Source organism: Oncorhynchus mykiss, chromosome 24 (genome assembly GCF_057628025.1).
Source record: "Oncorhynchus mykiss isolate SJ-2025 chromosome 24, ASM5762802v1, whole genome shotgun sequence".
NCBI classification, from domain to species: Eukaryota; Metazoa; Chordata; class Actinopteri; order Salmoniformes; family Salmonidae; genus Oncorhynchus; species Oncorhynchus mykiss.
Window position 1 is genome coordinate 29,447,431 of NC_143045.1, and position 15,070 is coordinate 29,462,500.

General features: G+C 46.8%; 1 protein-coding gene across 3 annotated transcripts in view; it reads left to right on the forward strand.

Moving 5' to 3' along the window:
* The window catches only part of LOC110503149 (phosphatidylinositol 4,5-bisphosphate 3-kinase catalytic subunit beta isoform), an 88,684-nt gene that overhangs the window by 34,443 nt on the left and 39,171 nt on the right, over nt 1-15,070 (forward strand). For all 3 annotated transcript variants that reach the window (XR_016491417.1, XM_036961154.2, XM_090218836.1), the window contains exon 3: nt 11,746-11,932. Coding sequence is in view for 2 of the 3 variants with exons in the window: in XM_036961154.2 (XP_036817049.1) it covers nt 11,780-11,932 (153 nt within the window). In the remaining variant the exon portion in view is untranslated. The remainder of the gene's footprint in view (nt 1-11,745; nt 11,933-15,070) is intronic.

The following is a 15,070-nucleotide window of genomic DNA, read 5'->3' on the forward strand; positions in this document are numbered from 1 at the left end:
CCACCCAAATGTTCTCCCAGAGGCCTCAGGTTCATGTCAAGTGCAGCCACGCTGCACACTGAGTGGATTCCAAAGACTACATGATATAAGAACAATTTCTGGCTGTGGAGAGCTCGTATGTCTGGCTGTGGAGAGCTCGTGTGTCTGGCTGTGGAGAGCTTGTGTGTCTGGCTGTGGAGAGCTCGTGTGTCTGGCTGTGGAGAGCTCGTGTGTCTGGCTGTGGAGAGCTCGTGTGTCTGGCTGTGGAGAGCTCGTGTGTCTGGCTGTGGAGAGCTCGTGTGTCTGGCTGTGGAGAGCTCGTGTGTCTGGCTGTGGAGAGCTCGTGTGTCTGGCTGTGGAGAGCTCGTGTGTCTGGCTGTGGAGAGCTCGTGTGTCTGGCTGTGGAGAGCTTGTGTGTCTGGCTGTGGAGAGCTCGTGTGTCTGGCTGTGGAGCGCGTGTATTGTGTGTCTGGATAGAGCGTTCACTACTGTATCTGTATCTCCTAGCCGACTGTGAATGGTCCTTGTTTATGAGTAGGTGTATGTGTTCACATACCACGAAGGAGGGGGGGGGGGGGGTGCCAGACTTGTGTCTGAGGGGATATGACACACTGGCACAATCCACCTCCAATCTCCCTGCTGTAGTGATGCTGCATCACACAACTGTCATTACACACACAAGCTTAGCAGTGTTGTCGGAACAGTTTCAAAGAGTGGGAGATGATTGGTAGAGTGATGTTCAGTATTCAGGCGTGTGTTGAGCATGTGGTATGTTAACTTTAGGCTGTCCTGCTCCTTTCAAAGGTTTATCCTTCCCTCTACTCCCTACCCCTTCCAATCAGAACCTGCATCGCCATCCCCAATCTCTGTTGTACTATTATACACAGTCACCCTGCAGCCATAAGTGGGGGGGAGTTTAGAACAGGCCTTTATGACGTCACAATGGATGATTTATTATGTCACGATGATTTGTGATGTCTGCCTGGCCATAACTCTTGGCCACATCAGTACCCTCTGATACAGGGGTGAGAGAGAGGGACATAGCAGAGAGGAGGTATAGGGTTGTAGAGAGAGTGCTAAATCCAATATCCTGGGCCATTTCCCCTAAATTGGACAAATACAAGAGATGACACTGATGTTTACCACAGAGACAGGAACAGAGGGAAAACCGCAGTGTGTGTGTTTTTGAGTAAATACATTCAAAGCCTTGCACACAGATTTTATCTCCACCATATACCTTACACATCTTCAATAATAGGCCTACTGTTTCCATTTGATTGTTGACCACTGATTTAGCTACAGTAGGTCTACATGTGAACTACAGTAAAGGGTATTTATCCTCTTCAGTTTTTTTTCTATCATTTCCTGTTATTAAATCCTGTCTGAAGTCTACAGCCACACTAAATCCACAAATTGAACCGTCTAGTGATTTCCTACATTTTCTGTCATGTTTGAGCAGCAGTGAGGGTGGGACTTTCACATACACACACCTTTCACAACCCTCATACACACACGCACACCTGTGAGGTCAGGCCTCACTGAGTCAGAACCACAGGTTTACACATATACCAGTGCTACATCAGAATGTGTTCTAGTCACCTACAAGTGCTACCACTGTGTACCACAACACTTCCACAACTCATCCCCCTACTGACCACACCTATTCCCCCCACTCAGTGCCCTGCTGACAACACACACACTCTATTTCCCCCCACACAGACACACCATTTACCTCCCCACTCACAAGGGGAGTTAACATGTTCAGAGCGGGAAGGGGTATGACATAGCAACATGTGGGCTGATGTGGACCAGCGTGACTGGATGTGGTCAGGACAGTCCCTAAGCCCCCTTCCCCTCCTGAACACCCCCTCAGCTAGAGGAAACGCTGACTCAGGCTGCACTAGTATAGAGTGTGTGAGTGAGAATGTTCCCTCATTTACACCAGTACTGTATTGGAGCGGGGGGGGGGGGGGTGGTGTAGATCCTCTTTCTTAACTTACTGTAATAGTTTTGTGTCACAGGGGCCTCATACACACACACACACACACACACACACACACACACACACACACACACACACACACTGCCCCACTGTAGACTAGAGTACTAAAGTGAGACTCTGCGACAGTTTACGAAGAACATAAGGACATACGTGTTAATAATCATAAAGTAATAGTCACAAAGTCGTTGGAGACCTTTTCAATTGAACAGTGTTACCTTGACAACAGTCCTTTCTTTCCACACTGACCATGATGGAATTATTTAATTCAGTGTGACAGTGTAATACGTGGGTCATTTGCTAAGGGTAATTAATATGTAATAGGACTAGAATGTCCTAGTTCTGCAGTGCTCTGCTTTCACAGACACCCTACACATTCTCCCATACCCTTTACACTGTCATAATGAAATCACACCTGTATCTCTCACACACAATCATTAACTCACGATCCCAGGGAAATCTCATCAGGTTAACTCAACCTGTGAGATTTGCATTTAGCTATGTTAATTTAGCTACAGTTGAAGTCGGAAGTTTAAAGTCATTAAAACTCGTTTCTCAACCACTCCACAAATTTCTTGTTAACAAACTATAGTTCTGGCAAGTCGGATAGGACATCTACTTTGTGCATGACACAAGTCATTTTTTCCAACAATTGTTTAGACAGATTATTTCACTTATAATTCACTATCAGAATCCCAGTGGGTCATACGTTTACATACACTAAGTTGACTGTGCCTTTTTAAACAGCTTGGAAAATTCCAGAAAATGTTGTCATGACTTTAGAAGCTTCTGATAGGATAATTAACGTCATTTGAGTCAATTGGAGGTGCATCTGTGGATGTATTTTAAAGCCTACCTTCAAACTCAGTGCCTCTTTGCTTGACATCATGGGAAAATCAAAAGAAATCAGCCAAGACCTCAGAAAAACAATTGTAGACCTCCACAAGTCTGGTTCATCCTTGGGAGCAATTTCCAAATGCCTGAAGGTACCACGTTCATATGGACAAACAATAGTACGCAAGTATAAACACCATGGGACCACGCAGCCGTCATACCGCTCAGGAAGGCGAAGTGTTCTGTCTCCTAGAGATGAACGTACTTTGATGCGAAAAGTGCATCTCAATCCCAGAATAGCAAAGGACCTTGTGAGGGGAAGCCGGTACAAAAGTATCTATATCTACAGTAAAACGAGTCCTATAGCGACACAACCTGAAATGCCGCTCAGCAAGGAAGAAGCCACTGCTCCAAAATCATAATAAAAAAGCCAGTCTGTTTGCAACTGCACATGGGGACAAAGATTCAACTTTTTGGAGAAATGTCCTCTGGTCTGATGAAACAAAAATATAACTGTTTGGCCATAATGACCATTGTTATGTTTGGAGGAAAAAGGGGGAGGCTTGCAAACCTTCCAAGTCGAAGAACACCAACCGTGAAGCACGTGGGTGGAAGCATCAAGTTCTGTGGGTGCTTTGCTGCAGGAGGGACTGGTGCACTTCACAAAATAGATGGCTTCATGAGGGAGGAAAATGATGTGGATATATTGAAGCAACATCTCAAGACATCAGTCAGGAAGTTAAAGCCTGGTCACAAATGGGTCTTCCAAATGGACAATGACCCCAAGCATACTTTCAAAGTTGTGGCAAAATGGCTTAAAGACAACAAAGTCAATGTATTGGAGTGGCCAACACAAAGCCCTGACTCAATCCCATAGAAAATGTGTGGGCAGAACTGAAAAGGTGTGTGCGAGCAAGGAGGCCTACAAACCTGACTCCGTTACACCAGCTCTGTCAGGAGGAATGGGCCAAAATTCACCAAACTTATTGTGGGAAGCTTGTGGAAGTCTACCCGAAACATTTGACCCAAGTTAAACAATTTAAAGGCAATTCTATCAAATACTAATTGAGTGTATGGTAACTTCTGACCCACTGGGAATGTGATGAAAGAAATAAAAGCTGAAATATATCATTCTCTATACTATTATTCTGACATTTCACATTCTTTAAATAAAGTGGTGATCCTAACTGACCTAAAACAGGGAATTTTTACTGGGATTAAATGTCAGGAATTGTGAAAAACTGAGTTTAAATGTATTTGGCTAAGGTGTATGTAAACTTCCGACTTCAACTCTATGTTCATTTAGCTATGTTTGGGACACATGTATCACACGTATTGGATTCAGTCCCCAGTGTTAAATTTCTTACCGAAATACGCACCCTGGGCCGGCTCCAGGTGGATGCAGGCTTACGGCTGCTGTTGGAATTTCAAGAAATTTAGCTTTAAAACTGCAAAAAAATATATTTCCAAGATGGCGTAGCAGTCAGACGTCTTTGTCTTGTCTATATATATTTTTATATATTTTTCTAAGCATTCTTTTTAATATTTTTCCTAAAGCTCAACTTAAAAATACACTCCTGTAACCCACCTCACCCAATGTGGTGTGGATCTGTTTTTTTTCTAAAGTATTTCTATTTACCTCCGACGGAACCCCGCCAATATTTCACGACTGGAATACTGACATAATCTGCCCGAGGAGCCCAACAGCCCTGAAGGCCCATTCTGCTAACCGCGGCCTGCTAGCTATCTATAGCATATTGGACTGTTAGCTGATCCATCGGTCAGTTTCTTGAACCACAATACCCATTTTGCCAATTGGACTCGGACCCCTCTGCTACTTGGAACCCTACTAATTCCACGACTGGTCTATCGACATCACCGCACGAGGAGGCAAGAACAGACTTTGCCCCTTCGCAACGTCCCTCTAAGGCCCTTATGTTAGCTTGCTAGCCCCGACCTGCTAACTGTCTAAATCGCCGTGTCCCCAGCCATCCCAACCACTCACTGGACCCATACAATCACTTGGCTACGCATGCCTCTCCATAATATCAATATGCCTTGTCCATTACTGTCCTGGTTAGTGATTACTGTCTTATTTCAATGTAGAGCCTATAGCCCTGCTCAATATGCCTTAACCAACCATGTTGCTCCACCTCCCACATATGTGTTGACATCACCTGGTTTAAACATCTCTAGAGACTATATCTCTCTCATCATTACTCAATGACTAGGTTTACCTCCAATGTACTCTCTTCCTACCATACCTTTGTCTGTACACTATGCCTTGAATCTATGCTATCGTGCCCAGAAACCTGCTCCCTTTACTCTCTGTTCCGAACGTGCTAGACGGTCAGTTCTTATAGCCTTTAGCCGTACCCTTATCCTACTTCTCCTCTGTTCCTCTGGTGATGTAGCGGTTAACCCAGGACCTGTAGTGCCTAACGCCACTCCTACTCCCCAGGTGCTCTCATTTGTTGACTTCTGTAACTGTAAAAACCTTGGTTTTATGCATGTTAACATTAGAAGCCTACTCTTTAGCACATTCTGCCAACCCGGATGTCTTAGTCGTGTCTGAATCCTGGCTTAGGAAAACCACAAAACCCTGAAATTTCCATCCCTAACTATAACATGTTCCGACAAGATAGAACTGCCAAAGGGGGCTGTGTTGCAATCTACTGCAGAGAGAGAACTCTGTAGGCTATCTTACTATCCAGGTCTGTACCAAAACAATTCGAGCTTCTATTTCTAAAAATTGACCTTTCCAGAAACAAGTCTCTCACTGTTGCCGCTTGCTATAGACCACCCTCTGCCCCCAGCTGTGCCCTGGACACCATATGTGAATTGATTGCACCCCATCTATCTTCTGAGCTCGTGCTGCTAGGTGACCTAAACTGGAACATGCTTAACACCCCAGCCATCCTACAATCTGAGCTTGATGCCCTCAATCTCACACAAATGATCAATGAACCTACCAGGTACAACCCCAAATCCGTAAACACGGGCCTCATAGATATCATCATAACTTACTCGCCCTCCAAATACACCTCTGCTGTTTTCAACCAAGATCTCAGCGATCACTGCCTCATTGCCTGCATCCATAATGGGTCTGCGGTCAAACGACCACCCCTCATCACTGTCAAACGCTCTCTAAAACACTTAACCGAACAGGCCTTTCTAATCAACCTGGCCAGGGTATCCTGGAATGACATTAACCTCATCCCGTCAGTAGAGGATGCCTTGTTATTCTTTAGAAGTGCCTTCCTCACCATCTTAAATAAGCATGCGCCATTCAAAAAATGTAGAACTAGGAATAGATATAGCCCTTGGTTCACTCCAGACCGTCTGCCCTTGACCAGTGCAAAAACATCCTGTGGCGTTCTGCATTAGCATAGAATAGCCCCCGTGATATGCAACTTTTCAGGGAAGTTAGGAACCAATATACACAGGCAGTTAGGAAAGCTAAGGCTAGCTTTTCAAACAGAAATGTGCATCCTGTAGTACAAACTCAAAAAAAATTCTGGGACACTGTAAAGTCCATGGAGAATAAGAGCACCTCCTCCCAGATGCCCACTGCACTGAGGCTGGGAAACACTGTCACTACCGATAAATCCACTATAATTGAGAATTTCAAGAAGCATTGTTCTACGACTGGCCATGCTTTCCACCTGGCTAACCCTACCCCGGTCAACAGCCCTGCGCTCCCCACAGCAACTCGATGAAACCTCCTCCACTTCTTCTTCACCCAAATCCAGACAGCTGGTGTTCTGAATGAGCGGCAAAATCTGGACCCCTACAAATCAGCTGGGCTAGACAATCTGGACCCTCTTTTTCTAAAATGACCTGCCAAAATTATTGCAACCCCTATTACTAGTCTGTTCAACCTCTCTTTCGTATCGTCTGAGATTCCCATAGATTGGAAATCTGCCATGTTCATCCCCCTCTTCAAAGGGGGTGACACTCTAGGCCAGGGGTGTCAAACTCAATCCATGGAGGGCCGAGTGTCTGCTGGTTTTTGTTTCTTCCGTTAAATTATGACCTAGACAACCAGGGGAGGGGAGTTCCTTACTAATTAGTGACCTTAATTCATCAATCAAGTACAAAGATGGACCAAAAACCCGTAGACACTCGGCCCTCCATGGAATGAGTTTGACGCGTGTGCTCTAGGCCCAAACTGCTACAGACCTATATCTATCCTACCCTGTCTTTCTAAGGTCTTCGAAAGCCAAGTTAATAGATTACCGACCATTTAGAATCCCACCGTACCTTCTCCGCTATACAATCTGGTTTCAGAGCTGGTCATGGGTGAACCTCAGCCACGCTCAAGATCCTAAACGCTATCATAACCGCCATCGATAAGAGACATTACTGTGCAGCCGTATTCATCGACCTGGCCAAGGCTTTCGACTCTGTCAATCACCACATTCTTATTGGCAAACTCAACAGCCTTGGTTTCTCAAATGATTGCCTCGCCTGGTTCACCAACTACTTCTCCGATAGAGTTCAGTATGTCAAATTGGAGGGCCTGTTGTCCAGACCTCTGGCAGTCTCTATGGGGGTGCCACAGGGTTCAATCCTCGGGCCGACTCTCTTCTCTGTATACATCAATGATGTCGCTCTCGCTGCTGATGATTATTTGATCCACCTCTATGCAGACGACACCATTCTGTATACCTCTAGCCCTTCGTTGGACACTGTTAACTAACCTCCAGATGAGCTTCAATGCCATACAACTCTCCTTCTGTGGCCTCCAACTGCCCTTACATGCAAGTAAAACTAAATGCATGCTCTTCAACCGATCGCTAATCCCACCTGCCTGCCCATCCAGCATCACTACTCTGGACGGTTCTGACCTAGAATATGTGGACAACTACAAATACCTAGGTGTCTGGTTTGACTGTAAACTCTCCTTCCAGACTCTCATAAATCTCCAATCCTAAATTAAATTTAGAATCGGCTTCCTATTTTGCAACCAAGCATCCTTCACTCATGCTGCCAAACATACCCTCGTAAATCTGACCATCCTACCGATCCTCGACCTCGGCGATGTCATTTACAAAATAGCCTCCAACACTCTACTCAACTAATTGGATGCAGTCTATCACAGTGCCATCCGTTTTGTCACCAAAGCCCCATATACCACCCACCACTGCGACCACCTATGCTCTCGTTGACTGGCCCTCGCTTCATACTCGTTGCCAAACCCACTGGCTCCAGGTCATCTTCAAGTCTCTGCTAGGTAAAGCCTTGCCTTATCTCAGCTCACGGGTCACCATAGCAGCACCCACCCGTAGCACGCACTCCAGCAGGTATATCTCACTGGTCACCACCAAAGCCAATTCTTCCTTTGGCTGCCTCTCCTTCCAGTTCTCTGCTGCCAATGACTGGAACAAGCTGCAAAAATCTCTGAAGCTGGAGACTCATACCTCCCTCACTAGCTTTAAGCACCAGCTGTCAGAGCAGCTCACAGATCACTGCACCTGTACATAGCTCATCTGTAAATAGCCCATCAAATCTACGTCATCCCCATACTGTATTTATTCATTTAATTGTTTTTTAAATCTTTCTCCTTTGCACCCCAGTATCATCTTGCACACTCTTCTTCACATTCTACCATTCCAGTGTTTAATTGCTATATTGTAATTACTTCGCCACCATGGCCTATTTATTGCCTTACCTCTCTTATCCTACCTCATTTGCGCATGCTGTATATAGATTTTTCTACTGTATTATTGATTGTATGTTTGTTTATTCCATGTGTAATTCTGAGTTGTATGTGTCGACCTGCTTTGCTTTATCTTGGCCAGGTCACAGTTACAAATTATAACTTGTTCTCAACTAGCCTACCTGGTTAAATAAAGGTAAAACTAAAATCTCTCAACCCCATAGCAAAATGTGTAGAATTGCAGGGAGTTAGCTGTTAAAATGCACATTTTCAGAAAGCTTGCTCCACCTCGTGGAAAAATGTGTAGAACTGTAGGAAGATGACTTGAAATCTGTTAGTTAAAAAAAAAAAATTGTCGCCCGTCAAGAGGGGGCCCCTAAAAGGTTTCGCCCATGAGGTGGGTCGGCCTGTCATGCAAAATACTGTCATCTTTTTAGCAAAACAAAGATAGTTTAAACAGCTTAATTGTTGCAACAATCAGCTTTGTTTACATAGTGGGGATGAAAATAATGTCATTTTTCCTGTAATCTCTAGAATTCGGTGAATTCGGTCATCACACCGTTTATATAGCAATGAACGCTAATAGTTTATTGAATCCCATTGTGATGCGGGGGGATACTTTCTGTCATGACAGGCTCACCAACCAAAAGGCTAGGGCAGGCCATGCCCACACACACCAATGCCCTGACACACTTCATTTGCCCATTTGCTTTTTCCACAGATGTTCTCACACCTGCCTCTCCCCCAGGCCTTTTCTCTGTTCTCACACCTGCCTCTCCCCCCAGGCCTTTCCTCTCTTCTCACACCAGCCCCCCCCCCCTCTCCCCCCTGGCCTGTTCTCACACCTGCCTCTCCCCCCAGGCCTGTCCTCTGTTCTCACACCAGCCTCCCCCCCCCTCTCCCCCCCGGCCTGTTCTCACACCTGCCTCTCCCCCCAGGCCTGTCCTCTGTTCTCACACCAGCCCCTCCCCCCGACCTGTCCTCTGTTCTCACACCAGCCTCTCCCCCAGGCCTGTCCTCTGCTCTCACACCAGCCCCTCCCCCCAGGCCTGTCCTCTGTTCTCACACCAGCCCCTCCCCCCAGGCCTGTCCTCTGTTCTCACACCATTCTCTCCCCCCAGGCCTGTCGTCTGTTCTCACACCTGCCCTCAGGCCTGTCCTCTGTTCTCACACCAGCCTCTCCCTCAAGGCCTGTCCTCTGTTCTCACACCAGCCCCTCCCCCCAGGCCTGTCCTCTGTTCTCACACCAGCCTCTCCCCCCCGGCCTGTCCTCTGTTCTCACACCAGCCTCTCCCCCCAGGCCTGTCCTCTGTTCTCACACCAGCCTCTCCCCCCAACCTGTCCTCTGTTCTCACACCAGCCTCTCCCCCCAGGCCTGTCCTCTGTTCTCACACCAGCCCCTCCCCCCAGGCCTGTCCTCTGTTCTCACACCAGCCTCTACCCCCAGGCCTGTCCTCTGTTCTCACACCAGCCTCTCCCCCCCGGCCTGTCCTCTGTTCTCACACCAGCCTCTCCCCCCAGGCCTGTCCTCTGTTCTCACACCAGCCTCTCCCTCCAGGCCTTTCCTCTGTGCTCCCACCAGCCTCTCCCCCCCGGCCTGTCCTCTGTTCTCACACCAGCCTCTACCCCCAGGCCTGTCCTCTGATCTCACACCAGCCTCTCCCCCCAGGCCTGTCCTCTGTTCTCACACCAGCCCCTCCCCCCAGGCCTGTCCTCTGTTCTCACACCAGCCTCTCCCCCCAGGCCTGTCCTCTGTTCTCACACCAGCCTCTACCCCCAGGCCTGTCCTCTGTTCTCACACCAGCCTCTCCCCCCCGGCCTGTCCTCTGTTCTCACACCAGCCTCTCCCCCAGGCCTGTCCTCTGCTCTCACACCAGCTCCCTCTCCCTGTGAAACCTGACCCAGAATCAGACCTCTGGCTGGCTGGCTTCCATCATGCACCTGGTAACCCTGCTCACCTGGAGTGTGTGTGTGTGTGGCAGGAGCAGACATATCAGGCAGCTCCATCCATGCCATAGTATGTCGTTGTACAACACACCCATTGCAATTGCCGCCAGTCTACTGATGTCCAGTGTGTGTTTCCTCATGTTAGTTGTGACTGCGTCAGACAGACGCACTGTGGTGTCATGTTTCCTTTCATGTGTGTAACTGGGCTCCTTCATGACGTCACCCTCTGGCTTCCTGCATTGTTTGTCTGAGACAGGCGTTCAACTGCACATTTGACGAGGTGCTTAGTAGAGTTGGAGGATATGGACAAAAATCCATGGGACGATGAATTACCTGAATTGATGAGAACGCTAAATATAACAATACGTTTAAACCACGTCTACTAGTTTGATGGTTGTACCACCATCAGTTGTCCCATTTAACAATCACCCAACAGTTGTATCTGCATAGCTGATCATGTTAAGTGGCCAAGATGGTGGCTCCAAATGGGCATGATCCTGCACTCGCTGCAGAGCCAAAATGGACCCAAGCACTTAACACCATTAGAGACAATGGGGCTGCTGCTTGATTTACTGGCCTAGTGTTATTGAGCCAAAATGGAGATTGAACTGTGGTCTGCTAGAGCACTTAAACACAAGCTCTTTAGGAATAGGTCATTACAGAAAGGCAACTGTGAGTGTGGATGGTCTATTGTGGTGAAACACTGAGCCAGAGTGGAAACTGGGAGGCATGTGGTTCTTTACCAAAGCTGCTGAAGCACTTACTGTTTGTGTGTGTGTGTTTGGGTGGTGGTACTTGAACCACCCCCTAAAACCAGAAACATCACATCCGTTACATTTTAGAAAGGAATTTTGAAAACCTGGCAACTCTTGTCCCACACTAACATCCGTCATTGCACACTCACAGGAGGATTTGAGAAATGGCAGCTAAATTTACCTTAACTCCCCGTTTACTTGATAATTGCCTTGGCAACGGCCTCAGGTCCAGGCGAGTGGGGGGAACCAGAGCATGTTGTCATGGGTGAGAAGAGAGGTTGGTGACCTTTTGTTCCTGTGTTTGCTTAGTGGGCATTCCTCTGAGGGCTGGCGCTCACCCAACCATGGCCAGTCTCTGTGTTATATAGGGCTCCCCCTGGGGGTGAAGATGGAGTATTACAGGCTCCTCAGCCAGACACCACCCAACCTTTAGTCATTAGTAAAGGGCATCATATTATGCCTGCCTCTCAATAGGAATTGGAAGAAGTCTGAGTTGTGTACCATGTGGTTGTGTGGTTCTTCAGCAGTTCATGGTTACTCCCCCTAACGGTCCTCTTTCCTCATCCCAGGTCCTTATGGTTGAGCTGGGTGTTGGTCCCTGCGATGCCTCCTGCCATGACAAACCTCATGGACTTGTGGGCAGCCCACTCCCAGCTGTCTGGAGAGGACCTGGTCACTGTGGACTTCCTGCTACCCACCGGGATCTACATTCAGATGGATGTCCCCAGAGAGGCCACCATACAACACATCAAACTGGTAGGAGGGGGACAGGGGGTAGGCTCGAGTATGTATGCATTTTGGGGGAGTGGTTATGTGTTTTGGGGGACTGGGTATGTGTTTGTTCTGTGTGTCAGTGGAATTATGTGATTTTATGACGCTTGTAGGTATTTTTGCTGGGTTGTCTGTAGTTAACAGGAGTGTGTATCCTTAGGTTTAATCATTTCAGACAGCAGTCAAATCAGTGCAGTTTCCATTTAGAGCAGCATTGGAAAGTATAGACTCCTAGAAAAGGCCTAAAAAAGGCCTACTGTGCATCAAGATGTTTTTCTCATGAGAATTCAGTACAATTATAATGCTATGGATTTCTATCCACATTGCCTTTCCAGCTCTACAGCATCTTCAACCTTACAGGCTTTTTTATCTCTCCAATTAGAAGAGAAAGAAACACATTAGTTTACAACATTCATTAGTTTAACGCAGATTGGTTTGGATGGTTTTAAAGAATGTGTTGACTGGCTGAAGTTCTGGTTCTGAGCCATTGTAAAAGGCCATCATAACAACTAGAACAAGCTGTAGGCTGCTGTAGACTGCCGTCTCCTCTACAGTCCAGACAGACGCTGTCTAATGGGTGTTATGACACAGCTGGCGGCTGGCGCGGTTTGTTTGTCTCTGAGCTGCACTCACTGCATGCAAATAATGCTATGACATCATGCGTGACCCGGCTAGTGGGTAGAGGTGGGGTGAGATGAGATGGAGGCCAAAGGTCAGCAATGTAACAATGCACTGTAGTTTTTACCGTCATTTAAGGTGTCATATCTTGGTCACAATTAGTGTTTTTTTAATGATTATAGTTTAAAGTGTAAATACTTTGGAGGATGCTTTTTATTTTTATTTTTATATATTTATTTTACCCTTTGGTGAGATCCCTCTCCCTCCTGGTGTTTTCCACCAGTCTGAGACACGCACAGAGAGACCCACACACGCGCGCACAGAGAGACCCACACACACGCGCGCACAGAGAGACCCACACACACGCGCGCACAGAGAGACCCACACACACGTGCGCACAGAGAGACCCACACACACGTGCGCACAGAGAGACCCACACACACGTGCGCACAGAGAGACCCACACACACGTGCGCACAGAGAGACCCACACACACGTGCGCACAGAGAGACCCACACACACGCGCGCACAGAGACACCCACACACACGCGCGCACAGAGAGACCCACACACCCGCGCACAGAGAGACCCACACACGCGCGCACAGAGAGACCCACACACACGCGCGCACAGAGAGACCCACACAGTTATGTGTTATGTCCTGGTAAGTAGGCTAGCCGTTAAGCTACAGTCTGGCTACCTGTTGTTGAATTAGGTTTAGAGAGGGCTACTGAGGGCTTGTTCAGTGGAAATCTATGGAGATGTGGAGGAAAGCTCAAAGAAATTAAAAAGCATCTGTGTGTGATGGCAGGATGTGAGAAGGGGAGGAGTCAAATGTCTACTGTTTTGCTGATGATCTGGTGCTTCTGTCACCAAACAAGCAGGGCCTACAGCAGCACCTAGAATTTGTGCAGAAGATCTGTCAGACCTGGGCCCTGACAGTAAATCTCAGTAAGACCAAAATAATGGTGTTCCAAAAAAGGTCCAGTTGCCAGGACCACAAAAACAAATTCCATCTTGACACCTTTGCCCGAGAGCACACAAAAACATGCATACCTCAGCCTAAAAATCAGCGCCACAGATAACTTCTACAAAGCTGTGAACGATCTGAGAGACGAGGCAAGAAGGGCCTTCTATGCCATCAAAATTATCATAAAATTTGATATACCATTTAGAGGTCGACCGATTTAATCTGAATGGCCGATTAATTAGGGCCGATTTCAAGTTTTCATAATCGGAAATCGATATTTTTTTGGCGCCGATTTTATTATTATTTATTTTTTCATATAACTTTATTTAACGAGGCAAGTCAGTTAAGAACACATTCTTATTTTCAATGATGGCCTAGGAACGGTGGGTTAACTGCCTCGTTCAGGGACAGAACGACATATTTTCACCTTGTCAGCTCGGAGGATCCAATCTTGCAACCTTACAGTTAACTAGTCCAACGCTCTAACCACCTGCCTCACGAGCAGCCTGCCTGTTACGCGAATGCAGTAAGAAGCCAAGGTAAGTTGCTAGCTAGCATTAAACTTAATCAATCATAATCACTAGTTATAACAACACATGGTTGATGATATTACTAGTTCATATAGCGTGTCCTGCGTTTTTTAATTTTTAATTTCACCTTTATTTAACCAGGTAGGCTAGTTGAGAACAAGTTCTCATTTGCAACTGCGACCTGGCCAAGATAAAGCATAGCAGTTCGACATATACAACAACACAGAGTTACACATGGAATAAAGAAACATACGGTCAATAATACAGTAGAACAAAAAGTCTATATACAGTGTGTGCAAATGCGGTAAGATAAGGGAGTTAAGGCAATAAATAGGCCATGGTGGCGAAGTAATTACAATATAGCAATTAAACACTGGAATGGTAGATGTGCAGAAGATGAATGTGCAAGTAGAGATACTGGGGTGCAAAGGAGCAAGATAAATAAATAAATACTATGGGGATGAGGTAGGTAGATAGATGGGATATTTACAGATGAGCTATGTACAGTGATCTGTGAGCTGCTCTGACTGCTGGTGCTTAAAGCTAGTGAGGGAGGTATGAGTCTCCAGCTTCAGAGATTTTTGCAGTTTGTTCCAGTCATTGGCAGCAGAGAACTGGAAGGAGAGGCGGCCAAAGGAGGAATTGGCTTTGGGGGTGACCAGTAAGATATATCTGCTGGAGTGCGTGCTACGAGTGGGTGCTGCTATGGTGACCAGTGAGCTGAGATAAGGCTGGGCTTTACCTAGCAGAGACTTGTAGATAACCTGTAGCCAGTGGGTTTGGTGACGCGTATGAAGCAAGGGCCAACCAACGAGAGCGTACAGGTCGCAATGGTGGGTAGTGTATGGGGCTTTGGTGACAAAACGGATGGCACTATTGGAGGCTATTTTATAGATGACATCAACAAAGTCGAGGATCAGTAGGATGGTCAGTTTTACGAGGGTATGTTTGGCAGCATGAGTGAAGAATGCTTTGTTGCGTTATAATTTAGGATTGGAGATGCTTAA